Source organism: Hetaerina americana, unplaced genomic scaffold (genome assembly GCF_022747635.1).
Source record: "Hetaerina americana unplaced genomic scaffold, ioHetAmer1.1.p SCAF_3, whole genome shotgun sequence".
Lineage (NCBI taxonomy): Eukaryota > Metazoa > Arthropoda > Insecta > Odonata > Calopterygidae > Hetaerina > Hetaerina americana.
Genome location: NW_027286874.1, coordinates 4594403 through 4611400, shown reverse-complemented (window position 1 = coordinate 4611400; position 16998 = coordinate 4594403). Strand labels below are relative to the sequence as shown.

Sequence of the window (16998 nt, the reverse complement as noted above, 5' to 3'; positions counted from 1 at the left end):
TTTACATTACATAGAACCCTGCGAGCCACATCGATCACGCAGCATACTACTTTTGACCTAGAATACTTTTCCCCCCTAGCGTGGTTGGACAAACATAATTCTATTCTGATCCTTAATCGCTCGCGGGAAAAATTAAATTTTAAATCTATATCTTCTTCACTTAATCTCTGTAATCATATTTACGCACATGATTTCTCCTACAGTAGTACGATGGAGCTAATTATAAATTTTCAACATCGCTAAAAAGACATCCTTGCAATGTATGCAAGGGATTTGGTCTGTAATTTGACCTTCGCTCCGTAAATGATTCCCACCCAAGCTCCTCTAATATTTAGGATAACCTACTGAGTTTATCATAAAAACGTTTCATGAATCTAGTTCCTCTACGCTTTACGCGATCCAATTCGGTAATCAATATAGCTTCATGAGGATCCTTCGTGAAGGATCAATTTAATCCAAATGAGACCTAACCAGAGAAAGGTAACATTTCTCTGTTTCGACATCTAATTTATTTTCTTTGACATAATGCTTATTCATATCATTAGTAAAATTAATTAATTAGCAGCTTATAAAACTATGCATGTATCTCTTTCCGAATGAAAGAGAAATTAACCCCACAGAACACGTAATTCGTATCCATTCGCACTGAATCGAATTGTATGGCTCCACCTCACGAACGCTCATTTTAAAACTAAAAAAAACGCACCAAGTTTCTTTTACAATATTCTTCAAGTCTGCTTTTAACATGAAAAACAAAGCTCTATTCGTGGTGGCGCCAGTAGAGATTAATTTACATATTATAATAACATTAACATTTTTTTTCAATATGTGATTAATTAAATCAGGTTTAATTAACTTCTTAATGAAATGACTAAATTACAACTCCCGTTGAAATTTTCTCGACATAATTTGACAATGGGGCACAAAGAGCTGTTGAATTTGCCCAGCTGGTCCTTCTGGGAGCGGCTGAATTTTGCGAGAGCGTTTGACGAGCGAGAGGCTTAAAAGCAAATACACTTTCATTTGACGGAATGGAATATACGAGGGTCATCCGGAAAGTAGTACCCGTTCGTGCCGCATGAAGTGCTGACGACGCGAGTAGCCGCTGGACGAGGTCAGATAGCTTCAGTGGCTTGTCTGCCTTCTCTGAGCCAAGTTGCGTGACGCTAGCATTGCCTGTGTTGTTTCTGTGATTGTTTACAATGTTTAAAAAAATTGAGAACGCCGCCAGTTGTGAAGTGATTAAATTCCTCAATGCAAGAAACGTTCGCCCATGTGATATTCATCGCCAATTAAAGGAGGTGTATGGAGACAATGTAATGGACGAGTCGTCTGTTCGGCGGTGGTGTCGCAACTTCAACATGGGGAGGGGGAACACACACGACGATGAGCGTTCGGGGAGACCGTCTGTCATTACAGACCAACTGGTGAGCTCAGTTGACGAATTCGTGAGGAACGATCGGCGCGTCACAATTGATGACATCTGTGAGCATTTTCCCAATGTTTCTCGAACAATTGTTCATGAAATTGTTAAACACCATCTGCATTATGCAAAAATTTGTGCAAGATGGGTCCCTCGCGTATCTCAATGAGCTGGCGGCGAAGGACTATGCAGCAGGAATACAGAAACTTGTCACACGTTATGACAAATGCCTTAATTTGCTTGGAGATTATGTTGAGAAGTAGTTTAAAGTATCCTCTTTCAAATAAAATTTTTTATGTTTGTTAATATTTACTTTTGTGTCTTTATTTCACGAACGGGTACTACTTTCCGGATGACCCTCGTACCAATCCATCGAGACTTCCTTTGCGTAGAAATACGCTCATTAGCTCGACATTACTGTAACAAATAAAACTCAAACAATAATGCCCAACCACTCGTATTTAAAAGCTTTTTTACTTTTTTACAAGCTTTAAAAAAAGTAAAAAAAATGAAATACAATCTAACGTAAAAAAATTAAAGCGGGGTGACCAGGACATATGGAGTAATGAATGAATGGGAGTCAATTAAGTTAAAATTAGCGCTCTTGGGTTGATAGGAGGAACCGATTTCTTCCTATCAATTCACCATGGTGTACATACCGCTGATAAAACTAATCATTTCGGCGAAACTAAATTCCATTCGGTAACATGGGTTACAGGAGCCTTCTTAATTTTAATACTCGCATCTCATAAACAAACAGACTGAAACTCACAGAGAGACAACGTACGTAGTCTCCTCTTCTTGTAAGTTCAGTCAGCGCACAAATGTTTCTAATTTAAATGCATTGATAAAATAAACATATAACTCTTAATGTTAACGGGATAGGAAAAAAACGGCCGATCTTCCTTCTTCCAAATCAACTGAATGTTTGGAAGAAATGAAGAAAAAACTTAGATCATGGCAAATTGATGACTTCATTTTCATTTGACGGGAACGTTTTTAAAGAGTGCGATATAATTGTAATAATAATAAAACGTATTTATTTGGGCGAGATTGAGATTATATAATCCATTCTCCCAACTAACCCTCGTCGTTTACGCGCATTAGTACATCAACAATCATTGCAACAAAGAGTGTAGAAATCTTTACAATTATTACAGAAAAATAAGAAAAAAATGAGATGCTACATAGAGGAAAAAATTGGGTACACTGTGAAAAGAGATACGCATTTGTAGGATAGAGATTAAAGATTATGAAATGAATGTTATATTTAATGGAAAAACCTACAGCAGGAAATGGGGGGGGGGGGAGTTGAAAACCTGCGATACCTACAGAAATATGACAAATATGCGAATACCTAATATATAGAGAAATGGGATGGGATGTAGGATGTTTGCCGGAGAGGATTAATTTAGAGGCCCCGGCAAAAGAAGAATACTTTTAAGGGCGAAGCGTTTTTCCAGAGGAGCGGCCAAGGGAGACGAGTGGAGTCATATTGTCGAGAGAAATGATCACCGTGCAGAAATTGGATATTAATTCCCACTCGAGGCACGAGGTTAACCACCCGTTTAGAATTGGCAATTCACGAACTCATGAGAGCTAGGGGCTATACATGGGCAGAATATCTGATAGGATGCGTTGGAAATTGGGGCTCCTCCATATAAACAACCTTGATGCTCTTAGTAACGTGCGCGGTGACGAATTAATCTCGAGGTTTCATCACCCGCGAAGAGACGACTGGCGAACGAAATGTGAACTGCAGGCAGAGGGGGCACCGGAGGGCACCCACCCATCCAGTCGAGGAGTGCCCCTTGGTGTTTCCCTTTGGGCTGAGGGTCGACGGTGAAACCCAAATCCACGAAGCGCTCGCTTCCCCGATCCCCTTCCTCTCCCCCCCCTGTCCCAACCCTGTCAGCGCCCACACCCCCTCCACTGCCGACTACAGGAGGTGAGCGCACAAGCAAATGTGGGTGCCATGGAAGAAAAATGGGAGCATATCAAAAAAGGGATATCGAAAATTGTAAACGAAACTACGTGAACAGTAAAAGAGAAAAGGCCAAGGAAACCATGGATTACAGACGAGATGATTATAAAGATAGACGAGAGAAGAAAATGGAAGAATGTGAGCTCAGGAGTTAGAAGACAGGGGAGAAGAAAGTATATGGAGCTAAATAATAAACTGAAGCGGGAAGCGAAAGAAGCGTGAAGGAAGTCAAGAGTGGTAGGATATGGAAACATTACAGAGGAAGGGTAAAATTGGTACGTTATACAGGAAGATGAAAGTACTGCCAGGAAGTAAGAAGGAAAAATCTATGCAAATAATGAAGGATAAGTGAGGAAAATTACAATTGAACCAGGAAAGATTATGAAGAAATGGCTGGAGTACATATAAGAAATTTATGGTAAATGCATTAACCTAGTGAGCAGTGTTAGGAAGAAGAGTAAGGCAGGGGTGTCCATTATCACCTGTGCTTTTCAACGTATGTGTGGAAGAAATAATTAAAGAGGCATGAGAAGAACTGAAGATAGGAATGAAAGTCGGCGTGGAATTCATAAAATCAGGTTTGCTGATGATCAAGCTTAGGTTGCCAGTCATCCCAGGGGTTATAAGCATTGCTGAGCGCATGGAAAAGTAAGTGCGATAGGTATGGGATGAAAATAAATTCAAACAAAACACGGTTTTCGAGAAAAAGGAAGGCTTATTTAAATATTAGAATAGGAGTTTATAAACAAGAGCAGGTGGAACGGTTTCTTTTAAAAGAACAGCAACAGAAAAATGCTTCTTTAATGAGTATCAAGAAAAAGTGAATAAATGGAAAGAATAGAAGAAGCGAGAGTATTGTATGACGAGAAGGAAATGGATTCAAGGATACACAAAGAAAAAGATGACTTTAGATGAGATGAAATTCCATACGCAGAAGCAGTAATATTTTCAAATGAGTCACATAGCCAATTTGATGCCAGTGTAAAGAATTTGAGAGGAAAGAAGGAAACAGAAATCGGCGGTATACTCTCTCTAAATTCGCTTGAAAAATCAAGAAATAAGCCTCCAACGTATCATACATTTTAACCAATCGAATGCGCACAAAATTAGAAATATTGATAGACGTTCAGAAAACATAACCCCCTTCATACCAAAAATAAGGATATGAAATTGTGACAGCTCTTTCAAACAGGCTGATAACCATGCGACGAGAATATTGACCAAATATCAAACAGAGAATAGAGAGTAAAAACGCCGAGTGTTAAAATAAAGAAAAATTTTTATTTGGAAGCATTGAAGAAACAAAAGAAATATTCTTCCTCTCAAAATGATAAGCGTGCGGAGACTCCAAAATACCATATAATATTCATTCTTCAAGAATCTGGAGAAAGCTTTAAATAGTGTGGATGGAAAACGAAACTTTAAAAAAATCAGCCAAAATACGAGGTAACTCGTAAAGGACTAACAGAATAGTTTGAGGTGTCACTTTTTGGAAGCGATTCATATCGGAAAATACATACTTTGTTCTCCCACAAATAAAATAGATTATGCACGACCTAAGTTTCGACTAACAAAGCCATCATCAGGTGAAGTACAATGGACGCACACTTTATAAACTAGACAGAGAAGAAGAGGGGGGAGGTGGTAAATTGAGAGAAGGGGAAAGAGTAGGGAAAGTGGTGTGTGAGTATGGGGGGGAGGGGGAGGGGGTGGTTGGGTATGGCATCAGGGAGGAAGAGGGGCTGTGGAACAGAGGGAGGTCCAGGAGGGGGGAGCGGGAGGATTACATCAGGTCATTAACCAATTTACCCTAAAAATGACTGTTCCTGGAATTTTCCAAACGTTCCAAGGCATCTTATCTTACACATTTCTTCTTCAAATGTAAAATCTCAGGAACAAAGTCACTTGTGTGGTTATTGCCCTTTAGGTGCTTGGCAAGATGGGAAGAAGGATTTCGGTTTTTGAAATAGACGTAATGTTCTTTTACACGTTCAAGGAATTTCCTCCCAGTTTGTCCAATATAAACAGCAGATAACTCACAACGCAATTGATACACTCCACTCTTTTCCACGATGGGAAATTCATTCTTGCTGTTTGATAAAAGGTTCCCTAGGTTGCCTTTATTATAGAAGGCTGTTTTTATTCTGTTCTCTGGAAACGTTCTGGTCACTTTACGAGATAAATTCCCCAGAAGTTCTTTTCCATTTCGATGTGCCTTTCTTGGGGTGGATGTCAAAATGGATGTGACTGCTTTTTTTCTATTTTTTTCATTTACAATTTCTCAACTAATTGGGAGCAGAAACCGTTATTTTCAGCTACCATTTTTATTACTTGGACTTGTTTTTGGGCATTTTGAGGGAAAATGGGGTCCATGTGATGGTTTTTTTTGTTCGTTATGCTCACCCTACGACATGCACTAATACAGCGAGACATTTTAATTAAGTTAATATTAGACAATGCTCTTTAGACAGTGCTCTAATAACGCCTTGAACAAATTTATATCCCAATTTCCTTAGGGATTTTCATCACTGTAGTTTACGGCACGTAGTAGAAAATCACAGGTTTAGTCTGGAAAAGGACTCGCTAATGTCAGTTGAGTATGGTTTATTATTCCGGTTAGATCTTAGATGCCGCCGTTCCAGGAATGAAGCCGTCGCATGTTTGCCGCCCTACCCCATTCTCTCGATTGATGACGGGCGTCGCATCGGTGGGGTCGTGTGAAACTACCACGCGTCGACATCACGTCGATATATTCTTCATATCAATCTTCCCGATATGGAGAGGGGGAAGAAACCTACGGAGCGAGAAGGGTCGTATCCATGCGCGATAAGATATTGTGATATAAATACACAAGTGCAGAGGGGTTCTCATGCGTCATTTGCTCAGGGGCTCGACACAGCCATCATTTCCTGGGGAAAGAATTTCAATTGTGAAATTTTACGGAAGACCTTCAGCTCCCATCTAACTGAACATTCATCGCAATCATCCGTTTAATCAACAGAAAAACAATGGGAAAAGAATGCATTCTTTCAAACTTTTGAGCTCGCAAAATTTTAATATTCTGTAAACAAAATAAGAACTACGGGGACGACCGCCAAGAGGAAATTTGTCATGAGCAACGTGTGACTGGGTCAAGGTGATTTAGAACCTTATGGTTGTTACATCTTACAGTAATGCCCGCTCTCCAAAATGAACTCATGTGCAATTTAAGAACATGGTCTAAGTAACAAGGGTTCGAAAAAACGTCTTCTTTAACTTCGTGAACAGACTCTGATGACTTTGAAGTGCGATAATAGTCAACAGTATTATTTAAGATGTGTACCAAGAAAAAAAAGATTGCTTAAAATTAGGCAAAATTAACTCCTGCCGATGCATCATTCATTTGAAAGACAATATTCTAATCGATAGCCTTTAAGGCTTTAAAAAAAAATTTAATGCACATTAAAAAGTATTACCGTCGCTCTAAAACTATGGAAGGTTTTAATTTAGTTCTAAAGAGGTGAACCATTAAGTAACTTATTTTCGTTTTTGCCTCGAAATTATTATTAATCTTATCTTTAAAGGAACAGCACATGCTCGTGAACACAGACAGAACGCAAAAGGCACCGAAATATAGTCATATTTTTTCGCGCGCAAAATCAGTCATTTTCTACGGTTTTAATTTAAAATTTACGAGTACTATTTACGCCCAAATAATTCAATTTTGCTCAAAATATTTGGGTAATTCACAATTTCCCGTTCATTTTCATGGAAATACCGGCTTTTTTCCATGATTCGTTGGGGAATGCAGAGAGGATCATTGGAGAATTCAAGGAACTCCCTTCTGCAACAACAAGGACAAGAGGTGTTTTCCTATGCAAATTTTAATCAATGATGTTCATGGATACGAAATTCTTTCATTGGTAAAGATATATATGGAAAATACATGACAATCACCCGCGGATTATTTCAAGTATCATGTTAACAATTTTTTCGGGCGAACGCTTCCTGTCGAAGAAATTATAAAATTTAAGTGGGAGGGGTTAAAATCCTCCCCTTATAAGCAACGCTTGGATTAAGTAAGTGCAAGAAGGAGAAAGTACGCATAAGAAGAAAGAAAAAAACCCACACCTAATTCGAAATTACCGTTGCGTACGTATCATCTGTTCAGAGATCCTTTTGAAACTTTTCAGTCCTACTATATGCTGGTAAACCTTAATTCCTGTGTTGTCACATGCAATATGATTACAGTCATTTTTTGTGAGATTAATGAATAAAAAATACGTAACAGTGATTACAGATTAGGAGTTTTTTCTTTCACTTATACACCTTCTTTCCATTTTACACCTTCTTGTTTCAAATAAAGCCAGTAACAAGAGAAAATTTTTCCCTTCCATCTTCTAAAGTTATATTTCTTTGAGAAAAAGTACTCACTAGGAAACAAAATTCCTGCCATAACTTTTTAAGGGACCCACGTGAATAGAGATTACTCAGTGCCGACGCACAGTAGAGAAAATGCAGACTTTATCGTCAAAACTTGTAAAAATATTACCGGATTTCCGTCACCAGGTCGATGTAACGTCATCACCTTGACACCTTATAGGTAGGCAAGTTTTATTTTTTGCCAAGATAGGACGTGGAATGGTAGCAAAGGGCAGAGTACTCACAATGACAATCTCGACGGCACCCACGATGTACATGGCGGCGGCTAGCGTGGTGCCCGTGTAGAAGAGCATTCCCACGGCGCCGCCGAACTCAGGGCCCAACGACCGCGAGATCATGAAGTATGACCCCCCCGCCGGCACCACGCCGTTGGTCGCGATGGCAGACATGGAGATGGCCGTCAGCATTGTCTAGGGGGCGGAGAGAGAGACAGGGAAAGGGAGAAAGAGGTTTAGTACCGTGGGATGATGTAGCCGGCTCCATCGGAGCAAATCACAAGCTAAATGATAACATAAAATACATATTCAGAGGCACTTGAATTAAAAGAACCAACAAAAAGCTTCAAGATCCTTTTATATATACTTTGATAAAAATATTGTGATTATTTTTCTATCCTACAATTGAAAATTTAAAATATAAATGTCTCAAATGTCTCAGAGTGTTTAAATGAAAATTTCAGACATTATTTGACATTTCAACACACAGAAGACAAGGCAATGCATCAAGTAGATGAACAGCAATACTTGATACGATTAAAATTGAAGTTGCTAATTTTCGCCTGAGGATTGAGCTTTCATTTACTTACCACAACACATAGAGCCTTAAATAAGGCCACTTGGTAACTTTTCCATTGTTTCTTAATACATGCGACCGCACAGAATAATTAATTTAATGGAGAAAAATGGTATATCAAGTACACAAGTGTAGTTTGGATGGTAAAGATAAAATATTTTGGGGTAGAGGGAATTTTTTTTGGCAACAACTATGACATTGATGCATTCTACACATTATTCCTCTAGGGGCATCAAGGTTATCGAAGCTACTGGCTTCGCTATGTTGGAAATGGGTACATGATTATAACCTCTCCTTTTCGTAACCCTTAAAATTAACGTCTGAGGTATACTTATTACACAGGCTTAAAAAATCCATCCTTGGGATAAAATATTATCTGGATAATGGCGAGCGCTATACAGAAAACAAAGTAGCTACATTATAGTCCTTGGGTTTATTAACTAAACTCTGGCACTGAATGATACGTTTAAATTATGTCAAACCCTATTTTATCTTAGTTTTCTGGAATAAAATCGATTATCTTATATTTTTGTTCAGAATTATTTGTGCATATTACAGTTGACTGTTCCCTTACATAAACTAACGAGGGCACGCGAGAGATTATATAAAACCTGAAGAAGACTGAAGCCTCTCGAAGTCCGCGAGAAATAACGGTGATAATTAATTCAGCGAGCCTATTTCAAAGTGCATGAAGTTCAAAGTTTACAGTCACTGTGTTCTAGTTATGGAGTAGACAAGCCGTCAAGTACATCGCTCGCATTCTGTGTCCGATCCTTTGAATCCAGGACCTCCCAGGATACGGGCCCAGACCTTGCCTTTCCCGTCCCTAACCTATGTTCTATAAATAAGCAGTTGACATTTACAACTTCGTTGTCGTTTCTCGCAGTTAAGCTCGCATGGTTAATTCCATCCGTTTTGGCGCTAGTATTCTCTTCTCTCCGAATTGTTATATTGTGGTCTTCGTTTGGTCATTGCATCTCCAATATTAGCATCCCAGTTTCCAGGTGGCTGTCTTATTCACTTCTTTGTTCACAATGGCATCCACTCCCACACTCTCTTTTGGACCATCTATTATACTTCTCTCCTCTCGTGTGCCCGCACTGTAAAAATTTTTTCTTGTCGATTCAATCAATTAAATCCTGCTTTACAATTTCGTCCTTCCTAACATGATCAATTCTCGACATCCCGCAGCTTTTTCTTAGAAAAACTAATTCTGCTATCAATACTCTTTCTTTTTTCATAGGGCCCATGCTTCCACTCCAAACCTCGTTATATTCCTATTATGATTGATACAAATATTCGTTTTTCTACCTTTTTGTGTTTTTTATATCAAAACAATTAATTTTTTTCATTGCTTTTCTTACCATATTTACTCTGTGCATTATTCATCTCCCGATTTCATTTAGTAGTAATATTCACCGGTATTTCATTTCCTAAACATATTATTTGACGTTTCCATCTTCGTTTTCTCAAATGGAAATCCAAATCTTTAATCCTGTCAAATCTTAAAATCCCACACGGGATACGAATTTGAAACAGATCGACTTTTATCGAATAATAAACCAGATCTAATCAAATTGGATGTGAATCGAGTCCGTATGTTCACAACCATCAACATCGGTATTTACGAACAGCACCAATGCTAAACTTCACTAATACTGTCTTCGATCTTTGCAAAAATTATCAACATTTAAATATATGAATAACTTATTTAAAACCAGGGAAGTAATCATTCAAAATTGCGCCGTTTAAGGTGTTTCTTTTAGTGCGATCCGTTTGATGTTTTAATGAAAAATTCGAACTCATTCGGAAGATGGCGATTTAAGTGGCGAGAACTCCATTCGAGTACCAAGGCAGACCTATGTCGACAGTGAACTCGATGTGATATGTGTGATACGCACACGAAAATGACGATCTTTTGTAATGGACTCCGAATGAAAGTCAAATCCGTGGTTGTAATCGTCACTTTAGTACTGGAATAACGCAGGGCCTGATCCAAATGCTAAAATGGCCATAAAAAAAAGAAAAAGCGGCAGAAGCGAGGGAACCAATGCGGCCGTGTGAGTGGGCGTGTGTCCGGGGAAGCGGGGTCGGTGTGTGGCCGACCAGGGAGGATGCAATTTGTGGGATTACACCGAAAACCATGCCAAGTCGAGGGGAGGGAAGGAGGAGGTGGGGGGGAGAGAGAAGAGGAGTCCCTCTTCTTCCCCCTCCCCTGAAAAAAAGTGCTGCGATTGATATCTCCCCCGTTCTCTCTCCGGCGCCGAGCGACTTTTGTGTGTTGCGACCGAGCGGCGCAAATCGATGATCATACGTACCCTTTCCCACGGGCGCTTGAAACACGAGCGGGCGCAAGAGGACGCACGTGATCTCGTTGCTTTCGCTATATAGAGTGACACGGCCGCCGCCGACGTCACCCTCCACTCGCCCTCCCTTGAGCACGGACGCAGGGCATCAAATCTCCACTATAACGAGTGACACCGAATGCGTGTGGGAAGAGAGGGAGAGACGGCAGGAAACAAAATCGGTACATTTTTTTGGGAGGGCTTTCCTTTCCCGGCAAGTAAAATGCATTCACGATAGGGTAGGCCCACGGTTAAAAAAATATATATATATTTACCATCTGAGTGGAAACTTTGTTAGACGTCTCCGTGGCGAAAAATAATGGATTCTCAGCGGAAAACAAAACTCTTGATGTGGGAGACCATATAAAACGGAAGGGAGACTCGCTCCGACGTTCCTGATTTCTTCAGCTTTAAGCACTCCATCAAGTTTTATATCCTCTCCACTTTGCTGGAGCTAAGTGCACTAAAGTAGCTAGAATCGCGAGATTTCACCGCGATGTGGTGATGGTGTTTGCTGCAGTTCGGGAGTAACTCCCGAGTCACGTAATGGTCTATGCGCGGCGACACTCGATAGCATCCCTAAAGCAAGCATTATCCGGAAACGTTGACCACCCCTAACGTTAAAAATAGTGCGATGCACATACTCGTATACCTGTATGTAATAGATACCCACTCAAAGCATATATGCGATATATGAAGGACAAACACGAGCACCGGAATTCTCATTCCACACAATTATAATATAAGAGGCCTGCTCAAAAAGTATCGTGAATTTTGAATTTTCACGGGTTACGTTTATTTGATTTTTTTGTTGGTTTATGTAGGTAATTATGTTGCTCAATTTTGCCGCAAAGTTCGGCCATTTTGAATGTTTAGTTAAATGTTAACAGCTGTTTTGCTTGGACGTGTTTTGGCTTGCCTTCGATTTTTGCCTGTTCCAAAAAATGGATCCAATAATCAGTATCAAATTTTGTGTGAAAAACGACATTAAGTGCGGACGCATCCCAAATGTTGACTGTGGCGTATGGAGAAGGTACCTTGGACCGAAGCAACGTTTATGGGTGGTACAAAATGTTCTCAGAGTGCTGAAAAGATGTGAACGACGAAGAGCGTGCCGGACGCCCGGAAACGTCAACAACAGACGAAAACATTGATCAAGTGAAGAAAATAGTATTAGCCAATCGTCGAATCAACGTTATAGAAGTTGCTAAGGACCTAAACATATAGATTGGCTCGTGCTATTTGATTTTCACCAATGATTTGGGCATGACACGGGTCGCCGCGATATTCGTACCAAAATTGCTTAATTTAGACCAAAAACAGCAACGCATAAACATTGCAAATGACTCGGTCCGCGACGACCCAAATTTGCTTTAGAGGGTCATAACTGGGGACGAATTATGGGTTTATGGTTATGACGTGGAAACTAAAGCTCAATCATCCCAATGGAAGCTGCAGCACGACCGAAAAAAGCGCACCAAGTTCGGCCGAATATGAAAGTTTTGCTTACAGTTTTCTTCGATTGCAGGGATCATGAGTTCTTGCCACAAGATAGAACGGTAAATAAGAAATATTACCTGAAACCTATGCATAATTTGCACGAAGCAATCCGCCACAAACGTCCGGATTTGTGGAAGAACAAAAATTGGCTTTTGCACCATGGCAACGCCCCTGCTTACTCATGCCTACCCCTGCTCACTTGTACGCAAAACTTTGGCCAAAAACAACACACTAATGATGATGCAGCCACCCTATTCTCCAGATCTGGCCCCCAGCGACTTTTTCTTGTTCCCGAAACTGAGAGGCCCATGGAAGGACTACGCTACGTTACTATTGACGAGATAAAGATTGTATCGAAGGAGGAGGTGAACAAGATCACAAAAAATAATTTTTTTAAGTGCTTCGAGGATTGAAAAAAACGTTGGCACAAGTGTGTAATATCGAATGGGGATTACTTTGAAGGAGACAATTCATGAATAAATAAATATTTTTGAAAAAACACAAAAGTCGTGATAACTTTTGAACAGACCTCTATGATATCTATACTAGGCATATTATAAATGCTTTCCCATTAAAGGATATTATTGACGGATTTCAATTATGGAAGCATTACCTCCATAAAGAAGTTAATGGTGATAACTTTAATTTGGAGAACGGTATTTAACAGGTCGGAAACGAAGTTATAAGGTACGCATAGAATGGAGCCATTTGAGAGGTGGGTTTGGACGAGGATGAAAAAGTTAACTGGCGGGGAGAAATACATAGTAACATAGTTGCAAGCACTGAGGTAGGGTCAAGGGTTAAGGTCACATTAGGTTTTTACGCCATATTGGAGGGTATACATTTTAAACTCTCAAATTTAGAGAATCATCACTGAAACTGATCATATTACTTAATCATGATCATTTAAAACCCAATTTTACACACTAAATTTTTTCATATTTTAATTAACCGCAGGAAATGTGAGCAAAAGGACCCAAAACAACATTTTACATGAATGCCACTGCTTATAATGCTGACGGAAGAAAACAATTTTTACGAAACGTAACTCCATTTAGTTTTCTGGTTGGTTAACGTCTTTAGTTGTGTTTCCAGGATATCTGGGAGAGCAAACGAAATAAAACAACACTTTCGCCTATTTATGATCATGCGAAATGCGCGCAATACACACTTCATGTAATAATATTTATTTCCCTCTAAATGAAACGTGATGACAAATTGACAATTTAATTCCCTATGTCGGATTAACTAGAATTTACTGTGCGATAATAATGTATAAAACTAAAGAAAACATAGGTCTCATAACTTTTTTAACACTCTAAGTGAAAACAGGGCATCACAGGGCCGCTGACGAAGATCATCATCAATGTGGAATCCATTATTGGAGAGCAACGGTGACCGCATCGGGTGTCTAAGGACATCTGGCCTCGATAAGATGGGTTGATGTAAACCTATACGACAATTTAAGCTGCCGATAGAGCCAGCATAAATTTTGGGAGTGGAAAAGAACCCGCAAGTGTTATTCGAGTCACAGGCCCTTGTGCGCTGAACGTATCAACCTGTATTCGTTTTCTACGCTCTAACAATAGAGAAGTGATGAGAAGCCTTACTTCGATATAAGACATCTTGGTTTTCATGCTGAAAAAATCCAAAACTTCTTTCAAATTCTAAAATAAACGTTCACTTACCAGCAAAATTAACATATGCTTTGACGTATGAAAGATGGGGAAATATAATTTATCCATCAGGAAAAAATCTGCGCGTGCTTTAAAAAAAGAAAAATTTTTTACATGTAGGTATAAATGTTACCAAAATAAGTACAGCCAAACATTAAAAATACGTAGTTAGGAAAATAATTAAAGCGGTACCATTGCCAAAACACAATCTTGAAGGTTTAAATGGAGTAAAAGAAAATGAGTACCAAGAAAGCTAAATGAATATCTACAACGAGCGCTCGGTAGTGATCATCTCGAACCACATAAGTTAAGCCTCCCCTGCTGACCACCCTTTCCCGCGGTCACCTGTGCCCGCCCCACTCTTAAGTAACAAGTGTGGAGAGTCACCAGGGGAAAGGGTGATCCTATTCTCTGGTGCCAGCACTGGCAGTCAAATGTTGTTTTGATATGGTGGTGGCCTGGAGACGCTTAAGGGTGTCCTCCTCCGCCCAGCCTGGCTGCCCCAAACGGGAGCGAAGGTCCCTCCGCTTCGGCCATGCTGTTAACGCGTCGATTATTTTTAAACTGATGAATAGGTTACATTTTTTGCCTGTGCATATACTGTTTAAGTTATCTATTATGTAATAATCATAATAATTATTTTTATGGCATTTGCCTCTATATAACCGGTATTTATTTAGGGAAAAATAAAGGCAATAGTCCGACTGCTCTAAGGCACGCTAAATGAGTAAACTGGACGGATTTCATGAATCCTTCTCCATTTTGTAAATTAGATCAGAAACATTAAAGCTTACAACTAAAGACACGATATAGTGATGGAGGAGATAGTAAAAGATATCGGTTCGAAGATCTAATTGAATGTAACTAAGATATATTTTTTCAATGTTTTCAGGAATGTTTTGAATAAGAAAATGTTCCAAAAAAGAGATCGAGAATTGGTATTTTTCTCACCTTGTTTAAATTTACATTTTTTGATACATTTTTGTGAAGGAATTGAATTTTTATAGTTTATTTATATTTAAAAACGTATTTCCCTATCAAACAAAGATTCCGAAGGAATTCAGTCCTTAATAAATACTTAATAAACACTGTAATAGATAAAATAAATATTGAATAAATTGAAAATCTGTAATTAAAACTGATTTTGGATTTCCGGACAAACTAATACTGAAAAAATGGATAATCAACTTTATTTCTCAAAGCTGTTGACTGGGAGGCACGTGATTTGTTGGCGTCTGAATCACGCCATTAGCAATAATAGGCCATAGTTAAGAATTTCTGTAAATGTGATAATTACGAAAGATTGGAATTTTGTCTTACCACGGCCGTTTTTTTTGAGTGTTTGCATTGTTTTTTTTCACAATTACAGGCAATATCTTTTATATACCCGAGTAATATGATCACCATAATATACAGTAGTAGTATAAATTAAAAATGTTTAAATGGAATACTCATCCTGGTCCCGCTAAGCCAGTCACTTTTGGCTTGACAGCTGGTGCCACGTAAACAAAAATGATAGCTTAAAGTGTTGCAATTATAAGTTACATAATATTGTGTCACGTTTAGTTCCAAGCCCTAATCCATTCTGTATTATAGCCAGTCTTTCATTCTCCCTTTCACAGCGTTTACTGAATGTAATATTCTTAGACCTTTAGGCATTTCATTAAAAAGTAGAGGCACATTAACTTCTAATTTTCGTCTACCTTGATTTAAATGATTTTTTTTGTTATATGCTTAATATTGTCCCTTAATAGTAATTCCCTTTTATTTAAATCAGGTCTTTAATATTTGTCATAAAAATAGTTTCCTATAATGATGGCATATCTATACAGCCTCTCTACAGGCAGAATTTCTACTTTTTGAAAGATATTTCTTCTATTTTGAATATTTGTATTTTTTGATCTAGCCCCAGGCATTTTCTCTAGGATTTTTTGCTGCAAATTTTTTAGTATATTCATTTTTGTAGAACCAGTAGATCCCCAGACGGTTATACCATATCTTCAAATACTCTCAACCAGTGCAAAATACCCTACTTTGATGGTATTCGAACTTACAAAACTAGTAATCTAGTGAACTTGTCGAAGGATGTAATTTATTTTTAAAATATGTTCACTAAAGTTAATATTTAGGTCAATGATTACCCGCAAGTAATTATATTTACTTACTTATTGCATCAAGGGGCAATAACAGTTATTGGTGGGGTAATGTAGGTAGTAATGTGAATGAATGTATAATTGAGTATGTATGATGTCAGAGGTTTTATGTTTCACAAACATGACTTTGGAATTTTTCTCATTAATAATCTGATCACACCATGTCCCCGTTTACTGATATTATTTAAGTCAAGTTTCATGCAATCATTAGCTGCTTTTAGTTCCTTCGTCATTGATATGAGTACTGGATCATCAGCATAAATCATCAACTCGCAGCAATGACAGAACTTGAATGTCATTTATAAAAAAATATAAATATTAAAGGGCCTAGAATAGACCCTTGTGGCACACCTGATTCTCCCTCATGATCTGTACTACGCACATTATTTATTTTAGTGACTAATTTTCTACCTTTTGAATAACTAGAAAACCAAAGGTGGCTGGGTCCACGAACTTCTATACAGTATAATTTTGAACAATATATTGTGATCTACTGTGTCAAAAGCTTTTCTAAGAGCTATAAATGTTATTACCATATTAAGCCTTCTATCCATTTTATCTCTGATGCTGTTCACAGCTTGTTAAATGACTCGTGTTATTTCTTTTCTCGCGTTTATTTCTTTGGAAACCAAATTGAAAATTTGATATTATTTCATTCTTATCAAGGAAATTCAGAAATTTGTCTACCATAAACCTATCCATG

General features: G+C 38.5%; 1 protein-coding gene across 1 annotated transcript in view; it reads right to left on the bottom strand.

The window, feature by feature from the left end:
- LOC139691051 (solute carrier family 12 member 5-like) overlaps window positions 1-16998 on the bottom strand; it is a 99558-nt gene that overhangs the window by 65401 nt on the left and 17159 nt on the right. Inside the window, exon 3 of the mRNA XM_071588780.1 lies at window positions 8054-8239. Within this exon, the coding sequence (XP_071444881.1) occupies window positions 8054-8239 (186 nt within the window). The remainder of the gene's footprint in view (window positions 1-8053; window positions 8240-16998) is intronic.